Raw genomic sequence first — 15,048 nt, 5'->3', positions numbered from 1 at the left:
GTCTGTGGGGAGGCACAGTGCCCCAACACTGGTGTCTGTGGGGAGGCACAGTGCCCCAACACTGGTGTCTGTGGGGAGGCACAGTGCCCCAACACTGGTGTCTGTGGGGAGGCACAGTGCCCCAACACTGGTGTCTGTGGGGAGGCACAGTGCCCCAACACTGGTGTCTGTGGGGAGGCACAGTGCCCCAACACTGGTGTCAGTGGGGAGGCAGAGTGCCCCAACACTGGTGTCAGTGGGGAGGCAGAGTGCCCCAACACTGGTGTCAGTGGGGAGGCAGAGTGCCCCAACACTGGTGGTGTCAGTGGGGAGGCAGAGTGCCCCAACACTGGTGGTGTCAGTGGGCAGGCATAGTGCCCCAACACTGGTGGTGTCAGTGGGGAGGCATAGTGTCCCAAGGGCTAGAAAAAAAAATCAAGAAAAGGGACACAGTTTGGAGACCAGTGGGCTAGATGATCAAAAGCTCAATTCACAAATCAGTTTTTTCCTTGCTTCGCTATTCGTTTCTTGATATCTGTATCTTACATATCTCTAAATGCTTCATTCACAAAGGTATATAACACTCTTTAACCTGCTCTGTAAGCAGTGGTTTTCCATCACACTATATGAATATTCAGTTTAAATCCAATTGCGAAAAGCAAATTCTGGTTTACTTATTTCATCTGCACATGACTGGGTATTCAAAGTGAATAGGACTTTACTTTTCACATAATTGGATAATTGAAGGAAAAATTCACACAATTTATTACCTATTTAAGCAGCTCAGCCCAATAGTACCACCTTGTATTATGCATACTATAATGTCAGAAATCGTAAAACCACATCATAAAAAAAACACAAAGAATGACGTTAGGTTAAAAATTTATTCATTTCGTTTTGAAAATTATGCAATGTACTTCGAATCTTCACGCAAGAAATGTTTCTGTCTAAAAGCCTGCCTGTGGCGGCACACACTGATTGTTCTCTGTCTAATACTTTCAGCTCCAGGTGCCAATTACTGAACGCTGCTGAACAACGTGCCAATGACACCCCCCCTGTATTAAAGGTTAAGAATCATAACAAAACTAACTATGCAAGTAGAGGCTCCAGTCTCTGCCTTGGCTACAATTTCACCATTCAGAAAAAAATAAAAAGATTTATTGGCTACCACACTGAAATAAATGAAACTGGCAGAGAACTGTGCAGATTCTGCCATTTTTAAAAAGCCAGCAGCAGTTTTTTTTTTTCTTGTACATCTTATATTTTTTGGCATTAGCCTTCAACAGCTTGGTTGGCAGCCATGCAACAAACATTTGAGGTCAAAGATGTTATATGGAACTTCCACCGTTTGTGAAGAGGATTTTACTGAATAAAGCAATGTCCAGGCCTCCTTAAATGGCTCTGTGATGATCTGTATACATGAAACTCTATAAAACTAGAGTTCTCCATACATACACATAGATATATAAATTTTAAAATAAAGTCTTCAGTCAGCATTTAAAATTAAAGTTATTTTGTTTTTCTATTCAGTCATTTGAAGGGAAAATAAATAAAAATAGAAAAGGCTAAAGTGTTTTGCATATCTATGTGGAAGAACAGAAATATCTACGCATTAGTTTCAGAAAGATCACTGTACAGACTAAACAGCATATATACAATTTGAGTGTGCAATTTTACTTGGCTGGGCATTAAACAGATGTCCATAATAGCTCTTTTCTCTTCCGCGTACGGCAGATTTCTCATTCTTGGCCAAATCCTTCTGTTTCTTCAATGGCAAAAAGCAGCTTCTCTTTTAACTGTTCGTAGCTTTTGTATGGTGGTAAATCCAGACGATTGAAGCTGTGGAAGAAAGGTGTGCCATGGGGTGAGGATTATTCAGCTGCATTGCAGTACTCGGTGTGGCTTCTGCTGCTGGGATGAAAGCAAGCTCCCACTGATCTCCTGTCAGCCAGCCTGCTTCTAGTGCAACTCTGCTACTTTCATGACTTTACATCTAAAAGGATTGGAACCCCAGAAGGACCTGACAAGCCATCAGGAACCCTTTCCTTATGCTGTGTGTCTTTCTAAAGGGTTTTCCTTGATCTATGCAGTAACACAAATCTCCTTATACATTCAGTCAGTAGAAGTGATGGGATAGCAAGCCAGGCGGAGAAAAAAAAAAAGGGAGGACAGAAAAGTGTGTGTGGTTGGGAGGAGAGGAGTGAGAGAGAACTAGAATGTCCCTGTTGTCAGCTGGCATTATATGTTTTATACTTACCATGTATGACTTCTAGGCAGCCAGGTCTCTTTACCGACTTTCTCAATGCAGAACTTCTGAGGACCGTTACTTCCTGCAAAAACAATAAACGTTAATATGTGTTTCTGTACATGTGATACTTTTGGCAGGGTTGTGGCAATAGACAATTACCCATTAGTTCTGCAAATCCGCCAAGTGGTAATCTGCAGGTCCCGGTCACAAACTGCAGCAAACGCAGCCGCACTTCATTGTCCATCTCCTTCACAAACTGCAACAAAATAAAGGATAGTGAGTTTTACAATACAGATGGAAGGTATGACAGCTGGGCTGTGTACCTAAATTACTAACAGGAGTATGGGTGGTTGTCCAGGAGGGGTGGAGACAATTCCGTAATTTGCATCTTTCAGATCATTTGAGGGCTGTGTGAGGTATGAGTCTGGCTCTGATATCGGCAATGGTGAGGTGGAGTGGCTGTTAGGGGAAGTACTGATACAAATACATTGATGGGTATTAGGAGTGGGGCTACAAACAAACCAGTTCTTCTTAGCAAAGCTGATTCTACAACTGTTTTAAAGGATGGTACCTTGCTGAGGGCTGCAGATAACACAATGGTCCCAACTTTACAAAAATCTTCATTATGCTGTTAATGCTATCCAAAAAACTAGGAAGTAGAAGTTATTCTAAGTTGCAATTGAATGCGGTTTGTCTTTATGTTTTCTGTACCGCAGTCTCTTGACAATCATTTTCTGCATTCTGCCTCTCTAAACCCTTCACGTCTCTGCAGAGGAGGGCAGATGAGCACACTCTAAATGATCAGGGGCAGGGCTGCCGACAGAGGGGTACCACTGGGCCTCCTGTAGTGGGCCCGGGCACACAGGGCCCCAGAGTGGTGGGAAAGGACAATTACAGAACAATGCATTGTGTCTGTGTCTCCCCCTCCAGCTGGCTTTCACACAGGCACAGTGCATCGTTCTGTAATTGTCCTTGTGTCCCGCCGAACCAATCCTCCTTCATGTGCTGCCCACGTCTGATTCCACTGTGTGCACTGACCCGACCCCCGCACCGCTTCCGGATTCCCTCTCCTGCCAGCTGCTGTGGGTACACACAGGGATGGAGTGGGGGGAAGGGGCCAGTAAATATGTAATTTACCGGCCCCTTCCTTTTCTGAATTGGACACATTGAGCAATCCGGTACCGATCGCCCCTGTGACTATTAATAACTGAGCATAGTAAACTATAACAGTTTACTATGCTTCAGCTTATGAATGAATAGAAGCCTCCGTTTCTGTTCATTCATCTTCAGTGCAACTAAGGCTGCAGAGAAAGGAATTGAAGAATCTGTGTCCTCAATTACTTTCTCTGTCTCAAAGGAGAGATGTCAGGAGTCTGTTTAAAGCAAAACAAAAGCTCTGTGTAGCTCGCATGAACCCAACATAATCGCCTGCATGCTACATTTGCAGGGTTCTTTCTCACCAGATGCACTGGGGTGTGTTTGTGAGCGCATTCCCAACGCATGGCAACAAAATTAATAAATAGTGGCTCCCTATGAATGCAGTTCAAATCTGCAGGTTATGTTGCGTTTCATTTGCCCAGCGCAAAAAAAAAAAAGGCATGCACTACTTTTTTTCAGTGCAACACAATGTGTTCAAATGCACACAAATGCAAATAAACGCAACACACTGCAAGGAAAATCAAGGCAAACCCCCCCAAAATCCAACACGTGAAATGCCCCACAATAAATTACAAAAATGAACCACGCATGCGTTCACAGATGCATTGTGTGCATAAGCAGCTGTCAAGTCTTATTAGGGTGAACCTTTAATTACACAGTGGCTTAGTGGTCACCACTTCTGCCTTGCAGTGCAAGGCTAATGTGTTCACTTCCCAACCTGAACACTAACTTCCTAGAGTTTGTATGCTTTTCCTGAGCTTGTGTGGGTTTGCTCAGAGTACATCGTTTTTCTCCTATGCCCCTACAAAGGTGAGCAGCCGTATATATAGGAGCCTGTGTAAACAATTTACCCTGCATGGTAACTGGCGGGTACTGGAAAGCTCCTGATGCATACTTGTGATCGGCAGCTTTTCAATCATGTGACCGCTTTGACAGCAAATCACCGCGGTCACATAATCGAAACGCCCACCCCCCGGCATTTAAAACCTCTTAAAGGGCTAGAAGGCGGTGAGAAGGGGTTAAATTGGCCTTTAGTAACTGGATATATGCATGTCAGGTAAATATCTTAGATTGCAAGCGTCTTAGGGGCAGGGAATAAGATAAATGAACAATATGTAAAGAGATGTGTAAATTGTCAGCACCATATAAATACCTGTAATAAATAAATGATTACTAAACATCTGTATGGATCTATTAATAAAATTAGAGGACTACTGAACAAAGCAATGCTATTCTACCATTTCAGCTTTCATTTCCAAGAGGAGAGTGTAAATTACCTGCCAGAACCAGATGATCTGCTTGCTGTTTCTTGTGTAATGGCGATAAACGGTGTTCCGCTGCCAGTCTGACAGGTCCACTTCCTGCATCCCACAGAGCATCACCTGCAAAACAGACAGTAACCTCTAACAATGGACTTCAGAAACATTGGGACACCAAGCTTAGCTCTTATATCCTACATTTCCAACTCCTGGAGCCACTAAAGTTACTGTTCTCAGTGGATAATCACAGCTACAGGCAGGATTTTCCTGCTTATTTGTAACACTTGCACCTAACAGATAAAGCCAGTACTAGCCTTAATTCCCCTTTCAGCATGCCAAAAAATATTTAGCTATTTCAGAAGGTTATGGCATGAGCACTGCAAGAGGGGCACCAATAAATATGTCTTCCATCTAATCTGACTAGGTATTTTAATTCCAAAGTATTACTTTGTAGCAAGTCTGACAAAAGAAAAAGCTACTATCAGGTATAAAGGTTCTGGTACCAGCGGCAGCTCTCATTCATTTATATATATAATTCTTTATGCATATTTACATTGGTAAGTATGCAATAAAGGCCACACCTGGAGTTCAACTTTCTAAATACCACTGAAATTGTTTTGTTACAGGTACACAAAAATAAAAAATCTGTGAACCAGCCAGAAATGTAAAGCTGTCCTATGTCTTGTGAGCACATACTTTGTTATCTCAAGAAGCTTCCTAGTTCTTATCTTGGACTAAAGAATATGTCTATATTGTAGAGATGGAGCGCAGGAGGGTTGCAGTAGTTTATCAAGGGAAAACTGGACAGGGCTGGCACTACTTAGTCCACAAAAATGGTGTGTATTCAGCACACAAGAAATTAGGAGCGGAGTGCATTTCTGGCAGATCAATGGGATTTTTCCGTACTTGTTTTTAAAGAGATAATAAAGTACTGCAAAGATATCCTGCATATTTTTTAAAAAATTTTTCTTTCTGTACACCAAGTTAGTTTCATACATGTGGTAATTGGTCAGAGTACCAAAATCCTTATCTTTTTGACAGATACTATGTTTAGGTATGGGTGCAGAAAGCTATCCTACAATGACATCTAGTAAAAATAGGCAAGAGCAGGACCTCCCCATACACACCTCATGCTAAATCACATTTGAGGGTCTTGCCTGACAATTTTCTACAGTAAAAGGCCACTTAGCAATGACAACTTCAGATTCTAGTAAAGTGGCCAGGAGCATCTTTAATGAACACGGTGTTATTAAGTTCTGGTATTTCATTAATTGGCAGATACAGATACCACAATCCACTGATAGCTACACATATTACAGAAAAATCAAAACAGGGCATCATTAAAGAGGTTGTAAACTCGTATAAATTTTTTTTTTTTTTTTACAACCTGCAAGAGAAAGACATAATGAGCTAGTATGCATCGCATACTAGCTCATTATGCAATACTTACCTTAGAACGAGCCCTCGCCGTGCCGCTCACTCACCTGTATGACGAGCGACATGTTCAGTCGCCAGTCTTCCGGGATCGTGGCATCCGGCCATCTGATTGGCCGGAGCCGCGGTGACGTCACTCCCGCGCACGCGCGCGGGAGCCGACGGTCACGGCACGGGGCTCTGAAGGAACGGCACGATCAGCCGTTCCTTCAGAGCGCATGCGCCAGTGACGTCACTGGCTGCATTAAAGGTAAATATCTCCTAAACGGTACAAGTTTAGGAGATATTTACAGTACCTATAGGTAAGCCTTATCATAGGCTTACCTATAGGTACAACTTCCCGAGGAGGGTTTACTTCCTCTTTAAATAAAGTACCTTATATAAGCAGTGGTTTCATTTCCCATGTAAAATGCATGCATGTGATCATCCTGAACTTAGAACACCAATAGTTTTGGGTGACTGTATAAAAGTGTATTTTTTTGGGCTCAGGTTTACTTCTGTAAGATCCCCAACATTCAGTATGTAAAGATTCCGATAGTTATATTAGTTGATAGATTAAACAGCATAAAGAACAGTACTTTATTAGTAATGCCCAAGTGTAGGAACGTGAGAAATGGAGCATCACTCCTTCCTGGGGCTGTCAGACTTTCAAAAGACCCGGAGCTGCAATCTAACATCACCTGTAGGTGAATCCAAGACAGCAGCTTGTTTAGTCAGATATCCCGATCCTCTATAATGTACATTTCTGTCCATCCTCCTGTGTACTGATCAGTGCTTCCCTACCAAAAGCCAGATTAGCCTCAAAAGTGCAAACAATATGATCAAAAAACTTGAGCACCAGTTTGTCATTCAACACAGCAACCTTCCTTACCTCTACTTTGAACCAGCCTGATAAGTGGAATTCCACTTTGCTACAGCACCTTCTTAAAGAAACGGTCAAAAATGCCAAAATGGAAACTACTGTGGCTACCTAGCGGAACCTGCATTAGCCTAAACCCCCGCTGCATCACTGCTGAATCAACCTGTTCTGACAGGCAAAGTTTGCCATTAAGTCCCAAAACTAAGATGGACTGTCTCATTTGCCGAAAGGAATGTGCAGAAGGCAGTAAGTGGTGGGACAAGCTTTGGTGCCATCAGTAAGTTCCCAAGATTTGACTGTCCCAGCAGACAGGGATTTATCCAGGACAGGAGTTTGGGAGGGTGGCGCGGGTATGTGTATGCTCCTGAAGTTTTCTGCACTCTATACCTGCAGTAGTTTTATTTCTTTTTTTCAGTTTTGATAGCACACTTTCTATATAGAGAGGATGTAGCTTTTCAAGGTCACAAAGATGGTGGTTCATCTATAAACACCCAAGATGCACTGGCTTCTCTGATTACAATTAAACCAGTAACAATTTTAAAATTATGTGCCTTTAAATATTATTTGTCAGGCACTCCTGCACCTCTTTTTTTTCTGGCTTAGAATAAAAAAAAAAAAAAAAAAACGTGTACTTTCTCCTGCTGGTGATTGGACACCGTCAAAAGCCTTTCTGGAAACCGCACCTGTGTACCCATATAACCCTGCCTATTTCATGAGTAGCGAGGTTAATTTTAGCAAGCAATAGGAAGAGCACAGAAAAAGGGGGGAGGTACCTGTGTCCTGTACTGTATGCCAAGATATGGAATTTACTAGTATGTCAAAATTCCTATTATCTTAATCGTACAGTACAGGACATGGGTATTAATTTTTAAACCATGGGACGATCCCAAGCAAAGAATTGAAGGGTGTGCAACAAAGCAGCGACAATTGTAGCAACAGGTCCCTTCCATAAAGTTTATGGTAAGTTTTTGACATGTCAGCCCTAGGGTAGCAAAGAAACCTGGCATCTATGCACCGTAGAAATATGCGGTTCAAATCTTGAATCCCCTTATTAACAAATAATAGAGATGCTATCTCTAAACAAGAGTCACATAACTGATTGTGGTTGGTGAGATGGGCAGACAAATGCCCAGGTATCTACAGACCACATGTAGAATATGTTAATAGTTTTGAGGACAACAACATTGCATCCTTTTATAACACTAGGTCGGCGAAGAAGTAAACCGGAGTCAAGACCAGAAGGGTGTGCAGTCACCTGCAGGGGGAAGTAAGAGCATCAGTGTTTGGGCCTATTGGCAAAGAGCTGGCTCAGGACCTTTTTTTTTTTTATCTAATTTTTTTTATAATTTTTTTTCCTAAAACAAAAAAAAAAAAAAAAAAAAAAAAGACTCCAAGACACCCTGCCACATGAAGGCTCAGGGTCTGGTTAAGAGTCTAATGATATTGCACCACATGATGTGGTGAATATATAAACTACATTGAAGTATGAAGAGAGTAGAACCTCATCCTATTATGGTTGCTATAAAGTTAGAAGATCTTAGAGGGACACTGTGGTATGTCTATAGAAGACCAGGCAGTGTGCAGTCTATAGAGGCAAGTGTACAGAAAACCAGCCAGGAGGCTGGTTACTGCAGTAAATTATAATCTTGGGGGCATGATGGGGCTTGTATTGTTGAGTAGATAGGGGTCACTGTGCAATATTTGTAAAATCCTTTATATCCTCCTCAAGAGGGAAGGAGAGAACTACCCCCTTGTAAACATAAGCTGCAAAGAGGTTTAAGAAAAAAAAAAAAAAAAGTCTGCCTTGTGAAACAGCAAAAAAACATTTAGCACAGAAAAACAGCAGAGAGGCAGCAATAGAGCTTCTTTTTATACCGGAAGAGTTAATAAAAAGGCCAGGATGTCTGCCTAATATAGAGCAAATGTTAATATATGTCCTCCCTCTCCCCCCCGCACAAGGGCAAATCCTAATGTGAAAAGAAAAATAAAAAAAAGGGGAGGGGGAGTGGGTTCCCAGCAAAACTTTTGCCAGTGTCCAATCACATAGGTAGCGGCATGATCTAAGAATCAACTCCTGTGCAGTGTACTGTACCAATAAGATAAAATAATCGAAAAATTGGATTTTTGACTTACCATAAAATCCATCTCTCTGATGTTCATTGACGGACACAGCTTCAGATCTTCATAACCGTTGGGTTATACTGCCCCCTACAAGAGTAGGACACTAGGCAAAAAAAAAGTCTGGCTACGCCCATGGTGTATACTTCCTCTCTCTGCTATAGGCACTCAGTTTATTACAAGCAGTGTCAGAAGTATTACAACTCCATAGAGGGGTGGGTGCTGTGTCTGTCCGTGCTTCCGGTCTTCATAACTGTTGGGACGTCCCAAAGCAGTGTTAAACATGAGGGGTGGGAACAGTAAAGAAATTCCCAAGGCTAAACAATAGCCAACCAGGCAACAGGAGCTTAACCAAAACAACTAGAGCCCACCTGAAAAAAAACAATACACCCTCGAAGAGGATCAGGTGCTCACAACCGCAGACTGCAAAACCTTGCCGCCCGAAGAAGCATCCGCAGATGCCCACACATCCACTTTATAAAACTTTGTGAAAGTGTGCACCCACGACCAAGTGGCTGCCTTGCAAACCTGTGCCACTGATGACCGAAAGCCCAGGAGAGACTAAGCGCCGAGTAGAGTGTGCCTTAACAGGGAAAGGAGACCACCAAAGCCGACACCTGGCCCTTGATGGTACTCAAGCCCAATTTGTATTCAACCCCCCCCCCCCCCCCATTTAAGGAAGGTCAAGATCCGAGCCACAGAGCAGCAGCGAGGATGAGCCCCAAGAGACTTACACCACACAATGTACATCTTCCACGTATGATGGTAGATCCACCTAGAAGTAAATTTCCTAGCTTTTGAACAGTGTAAGAATCACAGACTCAGATAAACCCCTATTCTTCAGCACCTGGTGTTCAACAGCCAAGCCGTCAAAGCCAGCGACTGTAAAGCAGGATGGAAGATTGCTCCTTGGGACAGCAGATCCTCCTTGAGAGGAAGCCTCCAAAAAACGTTGGTGACCAGCCGCATCAGATCGGCGTACCAAGCCCGGCAAGGCCAGTCCAGATGACCGGAATCCCTTCTGCCTCGATCCTGCGTAAAAGTATGGACAGAAGCTTGAGAGGAGGGAAGGCGTAAATCAGACGATACTGACATCATGGGGCCACCAGCGCATCTGTGGCATCAGCCAGAGAATCCCTTGACCGAGCCACAAACCTCTGCACCTTTCTCTTGTAATGCCACAAACTGATAATGCTCCTCTCCCACAGCAAAGCTGAGGAAGCGCTGGTGACTGGCACATATTGGAATATGAAGGAAAGCATCCCTGATGTCCAAAGAGGCGAGTAAATTCTCCTGACAGAGGGATGCCACCACTGTGCGAATAGACTCCATTCTGAACTTCTGCACCACACAAAGCAGTTCAGCGCCTTGAGGTCCAGGATTGGACGTGCTTTGCCTTCCTTCCTGGGAACTGTAAACAGGTTTAAGTAAAAACCCTGAAAATGTTCCGAAGTCAGAACCGGAACAATCACCCCTTAATATAACAGGTCTTGTACCCTCCAAACAGACCCTTTAAGCAGTCCAGGAACAGACACAAGTTGGAAGGAAAGAACCCTGCCAGGGGGCAAGGGTGAAACTCGATTTTGTAGCCGGACTGAATGACTTTGTGGACCCACTTGTCTTGCACCAAGGAAGCTCAGAGGTCTGGAAACAAGCGAAGACACACCCCCCCACCCCAGGTATGGGTGAGGGCGGAGCCTTGTCCGCAGGTCTGGAGAAGCCCGCTCTTGGCTTGCCAGACCAGGTTTTTTTGGATCCTACAGAGGAGGCCATAAAAGGCTTCGAGCCGAAATGGAAGGCCCACGTCTACGACAAGGTTGCTAGCCCTTAGTAGCCTGCGGAAGAAAGGTACTCTTCCCCCTGTGAGACCTTTTATGATGTCATTCAGGGTAGCTCCAAACAGGCAATCTCCTAGAAAGGGAAGATCAGTCATTGCCTTTTTGGAAGTCTGGTCCACAGGCCAGCATTTGAGCCAAAAGACACACCAAAGGACCACTGCCAAAACAGAGAGCCGAGCCACTAGGGAAGCCACATCCAAAAGAGGGATCACAGAAAAACTGCAGCCCCCGGACCAGCTGGTCCACCAGCTCAGCAAAAGCAGGGGGGGGCTGTTCCCCCTCCAGGTCACGGCGTAAAAGCTTAGCCCGCTCGGTCAGAGTTTGCGACACCAGGGCAATGGTGAATGCCAGCCACAGTGCCGAACCAGCCAGAGTGTACATATTGTGGCCACAGCCGCCGCCTTCCTGTCAGCCGGATCTTTAAAGGCCGGGGACTCTTCACACGGAATCATGGTTGCCTTGCTCAATCTGGAAACCGGAAGATCCACCACTGGTGGAACAGTCCACTTCTTAATAAGGGACTCCTCATAGGGGTATCGTCTAGAAAATCAATTAGGAACCCCAAGGGGACGCTTTGGTTGCCCCACTCTTTAGTGACAATTCTGTCAAAATAGGCGGGGAAAGGAACAACCTTTACTGCTCTGAATGGCTTGTGAGTGCCAAAAGGGAATCTGCGCCTCCGTCGCAGCTGCATCCTCCATCTTCAAGGTCTCACACACACATACAACCAGTGCTTCCACCAGTGACTTTTCATGCACGGTTGCAGGCATGGAGGAATCATCCTCACTATCAGAGGATTCCAGGCGTGTGGTTACAGACCCAGCAGGGTGACCCACGACCGTGGTGGCCAAATCAGATTCAGGATCTGATGAGACAGATGAAGCAGGGGGCGCTTTTTGCTAGCCCGTCGCTCGAAGACCACCTCCACCCGGGACACAAAGGACTCCAGGACCACTGTCAGTGCATCGATGGATGGCTGGGATCCGGAGGGCCCCTTTAGAGAGGGGATCGGGTGGGTGATGTGCTCCAAAGACTCCATGAGTCACCAGGGGGACCCCAGAAAAAATGTAAAACACTGCAAGGGACAACCCCCATCGCGCTGGCAGCACCGTCCGGTCGCAAGACACAAGCACCAAGCGATCCTCAGCAGAGAGGGAGAGAACCCCACCAGATTCATCACCCAGCAGAAACAGGCATCTACAGCTACCAGGATAATCTCCAATCCACGTATGGCGATCAGGAAGTGAAAGGACCCAAGAGTCCGCACCAGGGGATGAGGAGGGGAAATTGCCATCCACAGGGCTCCACTGGCATGGCCACCGCTGTTTTCAATGGCAAACCCCCGCAAAATGGCAACCGGACTACACAAACATGGCTGTCTTGTATAGAAACACACAGGCTACAACAAAATGGCAGCCCAGTGCGGCACCATGAGGCTTACAGGGACCTGGGAGGCAACCCAGGTCTCAAGGACAGACCCAAGCAGGACGGGGGGCCCTGGCAAGAGCTCCCACTAGGTACAGTCCCCCCCCCGCCCAGTCAATCGTCCAGTCACCAGCGGTGCACTCCCCCGCACCCCCCTATCGCCAGCATAATGCCCTGCCCCCACCCCAGAAATATGGACCAAACAGTGCCAACATATGTGGAGGGGGAGGGGGGTAGGATGGGGGACAGATGACAGGGGGTTGGGTGCCTGACGGGAAGGAGGGGAACCCGGGGGTCTGACCATTCCAAGAAGGGGCCCACGTCCAGCCCAAAACCCTCCGGGGGAGAGGGGGGACAGCTACTCACCATACTAGGAATCAGACGGGCACCGCTCTAGACAAAACCCCTCTCTATCGAAATAGGGGGCTGTCGGCCAGGAGGAACGCTGCAACTCGAGCTGAGACCCAATCTTATGCAATCTCACGAGGCGTTTAACTCGCAGGCCAGCCCCCGTCCAGTGGGGCAATGTCGCGGCCAACCTAGTGCGGAGCTGAGGTCTGCACGCGCTGGCTGGCCAGACTGGGGTGACCACTGGATCTAGATTATCCAGCCCGTCGCCCAGTCTGACAGTTGATTGTAGATCTCACATGAAAAAATCCAGGAGAAACCATTTCTATCTAAAAAGAAAAAATTGCCAGGACCAAAGATCCCAGCAAGGAACTAGGTCCTTACTCCTGACTAGGCAGAAAAAGTGCCTATAGCAGAGAGAGGGAGTATACCCCTTGAGACTGCCCATGGGCGAAGCCAGACTTTTTTTTTCTGCTTAGTGTCCTACTCCTGTAGGGGCATTATAACCCAACGGTTATGAAGATCTGAAGCTGTGTGTAAATGAACAAAAGAGAAAATCCATTTAAGATGTATCTGTTTTAATGAGGACTGACAAAAATTTTCAGGTCTAAAGCACATCCCATTCGCTGCTTCAGGGGCCCTGAAATTACTATCTGAGAATTTCAAACTATTAATCTGGACTAACATTGCTAAGCACATCAAAAGTAAAAAAAAAAAAAAAAACAAAACATAAATTTCATTGACATTAAACAATTCAGGCCACAGTAACACAAGTATATATTTAAATATGTACATTTGTACAAGTCGAACCTCTAACTCTTTTTCATCAAAATACTGCAGCCATTGGAGAGGGACAACTGCATTAAAGCCATCCAGAAATGCTTTGGTTTGTTCTTCTACCCCTCGTGAAAATCTCCATTCGGCCATCAGCCTATAAGGAGAAGGATGGAGGATCAGTAAATACACTGGGAGAGATTTCTCAGTTTGTAACAGCAAGGGAGAATAAAACAGGAGGAGAAATATAAAAGATCACAACTTAAATAGCAAAGCTCATCCGGCCTGTGCCACCATAAAAATGTGCCTAACTATTTGCTACAGATATTTGGTAAACTGTCGCAGACAGCTGTCCATGAGCTCAGTAACATCATTTGTCAACACTTATAAACCAGGAGCATTTGCAGATCCATAGCTTGCATGAGGCCACAATTTCATTTGTTTGCGAATGTAGCAGGAACCGGCAAAGATTCGAACCATGTATGGACAGACTAAACGTACACAAGTTGATTAATCAGCTTGAGTAGAACTAGCCTGTCAGATTGTGCATTCAATTATTGCAAGCTGCTGTTATAGCTGCTAGCAAAAATCACTGTGTTTTCCTGGGCAGGGATGGCTTCCCCAGCCCCGTCACCAGGAGAGCACAATGACTCCGCGGGAGGGAATCAAGCAACCCGTGGTTGCAGGAAAGAAAAGCGAGCCGTCTATGGCCGGCTTAACAGTGGAAGCAGAAACTACAGATTCAGCACAAATCTAAGATAACCGTGTGCTGCTCATCAGTAACCAGTAACAGGGCAGACTGCATCCATCATACAATTTTCCTCTACATTTGCCAAAACCACAAAATGAAATCAAATCTAAACACGTTCAATTTGTATGCAATCAGGTAGGCCCCTGCCCCATATAATTTAAGGTCAATATAAAGGAAATCGAAGAAAATTGTATAATGTATGGCCAGCTTAATAAGGACGGTAAACTAAACGTTCGTTCCCTATCAAAGTACTGGATTAGTGAGGTATTAGGGCAGGCTCCCTTTACTGGACAAGTGCAAGCTTGTCTGCAGAGATAACCTGAACTTGCCACTATCTAACTGGTGAACAGTAGGAGCTGGTATTGATAGCAACACTAAAAATCTAATCGATGGTTAGCATGCTGCTCACAAGATCTATAAGAAATAAACTGCAATACACTCAATATATACACTTTATTAAAAATCATTTGCTCCTAGCTTGTGGTTTACATGTTTAACACCTGCATTTACAGTATCTCACAAAAGTGAGTACACCCCTCACATTTTTGTAAATATTTTATTATATCTTTACAGAAATTACACTATGCTACAATGTAAAGTAATGAGTGTACAGCTTGTATAACAGTGTAAATTTGCTGTCCCCTCAAAATAACTGAACACACTACCATTACTGTCTAAACCGCTGGCAACAAAAGTGAGTACACCCCTAAGTGAACATGTACAAATTGGGACCAAAGAGTCAATATTTTGTGTGGCCACCATTATTTTCCAGCATTGCCTTAACCCTCTTGGGCATGGAGTTCACCAGAGCTTCACAGGTTGCCACTGGAGTCCTCTTCCATTCCTCCATTACTACA

General features: G+C 44.8%; 1 protein-coding gene across 3 annotated transcripts in view; it reads right to left on the bottom strand.

Annotated features, from left to right (window-relative positions):
- Positions 1 to 849: 849 nt before the first annotated feature.
- Positions 850 to 15,048, bottom strand: part of WWP1 (WW domain containing E3 ubiquitin protein ligase 1) — a 320,828-nt gene continuing 306,629 nt past the window's right edge. For all 3 annotated transcript variants that reach the window (XM_082258087.1, XM_082258088.1, XM_082258089.1), the window contains exons 20-24: positions 13,477 to 13,597; positions 4,663 to 4,767; positions 2,387 to 2,483; positions 2,237 to 2,309; positions 850 to 1,818 (exon numbers count right to left, since the gene is read on the bottom strand). In XM_082258087.1, the coding sequence (XP_082114213.1) occupies positions 1,719 to 1,818; positions 2,237 to 2,309; positions 2,387 to 2,483; positions 4,663 to 4,767; positions 13,477 to 13,597 (496 nt within the window). In that variant the 3' untranslated portion in view covers positions 850 to 1,718. The remainder of the gene's footprint in view (positions 1,819 to 2,236; positions 2,310 to 2,386; positions 2,484 to 4,662; positions 4,768 to 13,476; positions 13,598 to 15,048) is intronic.

The sequence above is a fragment of the Pelophylax lessonae genome (assembly GCF_965119305.1).
Source record: "Pelophylax lessonae genome assembly, chromosome: 5".
In the NCBI taxonomy this organism is placed as follows: domain Eukaryota; kingdom Metazoa; phylum Chordata; class Amphibia; order Anura; family Ranidae; genus Pelophylax; species Pelophylax lessonae.
The sequence above is the reverse complement of the archived record's forward strand: the minus strand, read 5'-3'. Positions and strand labels throughout refer to the sequence as shown.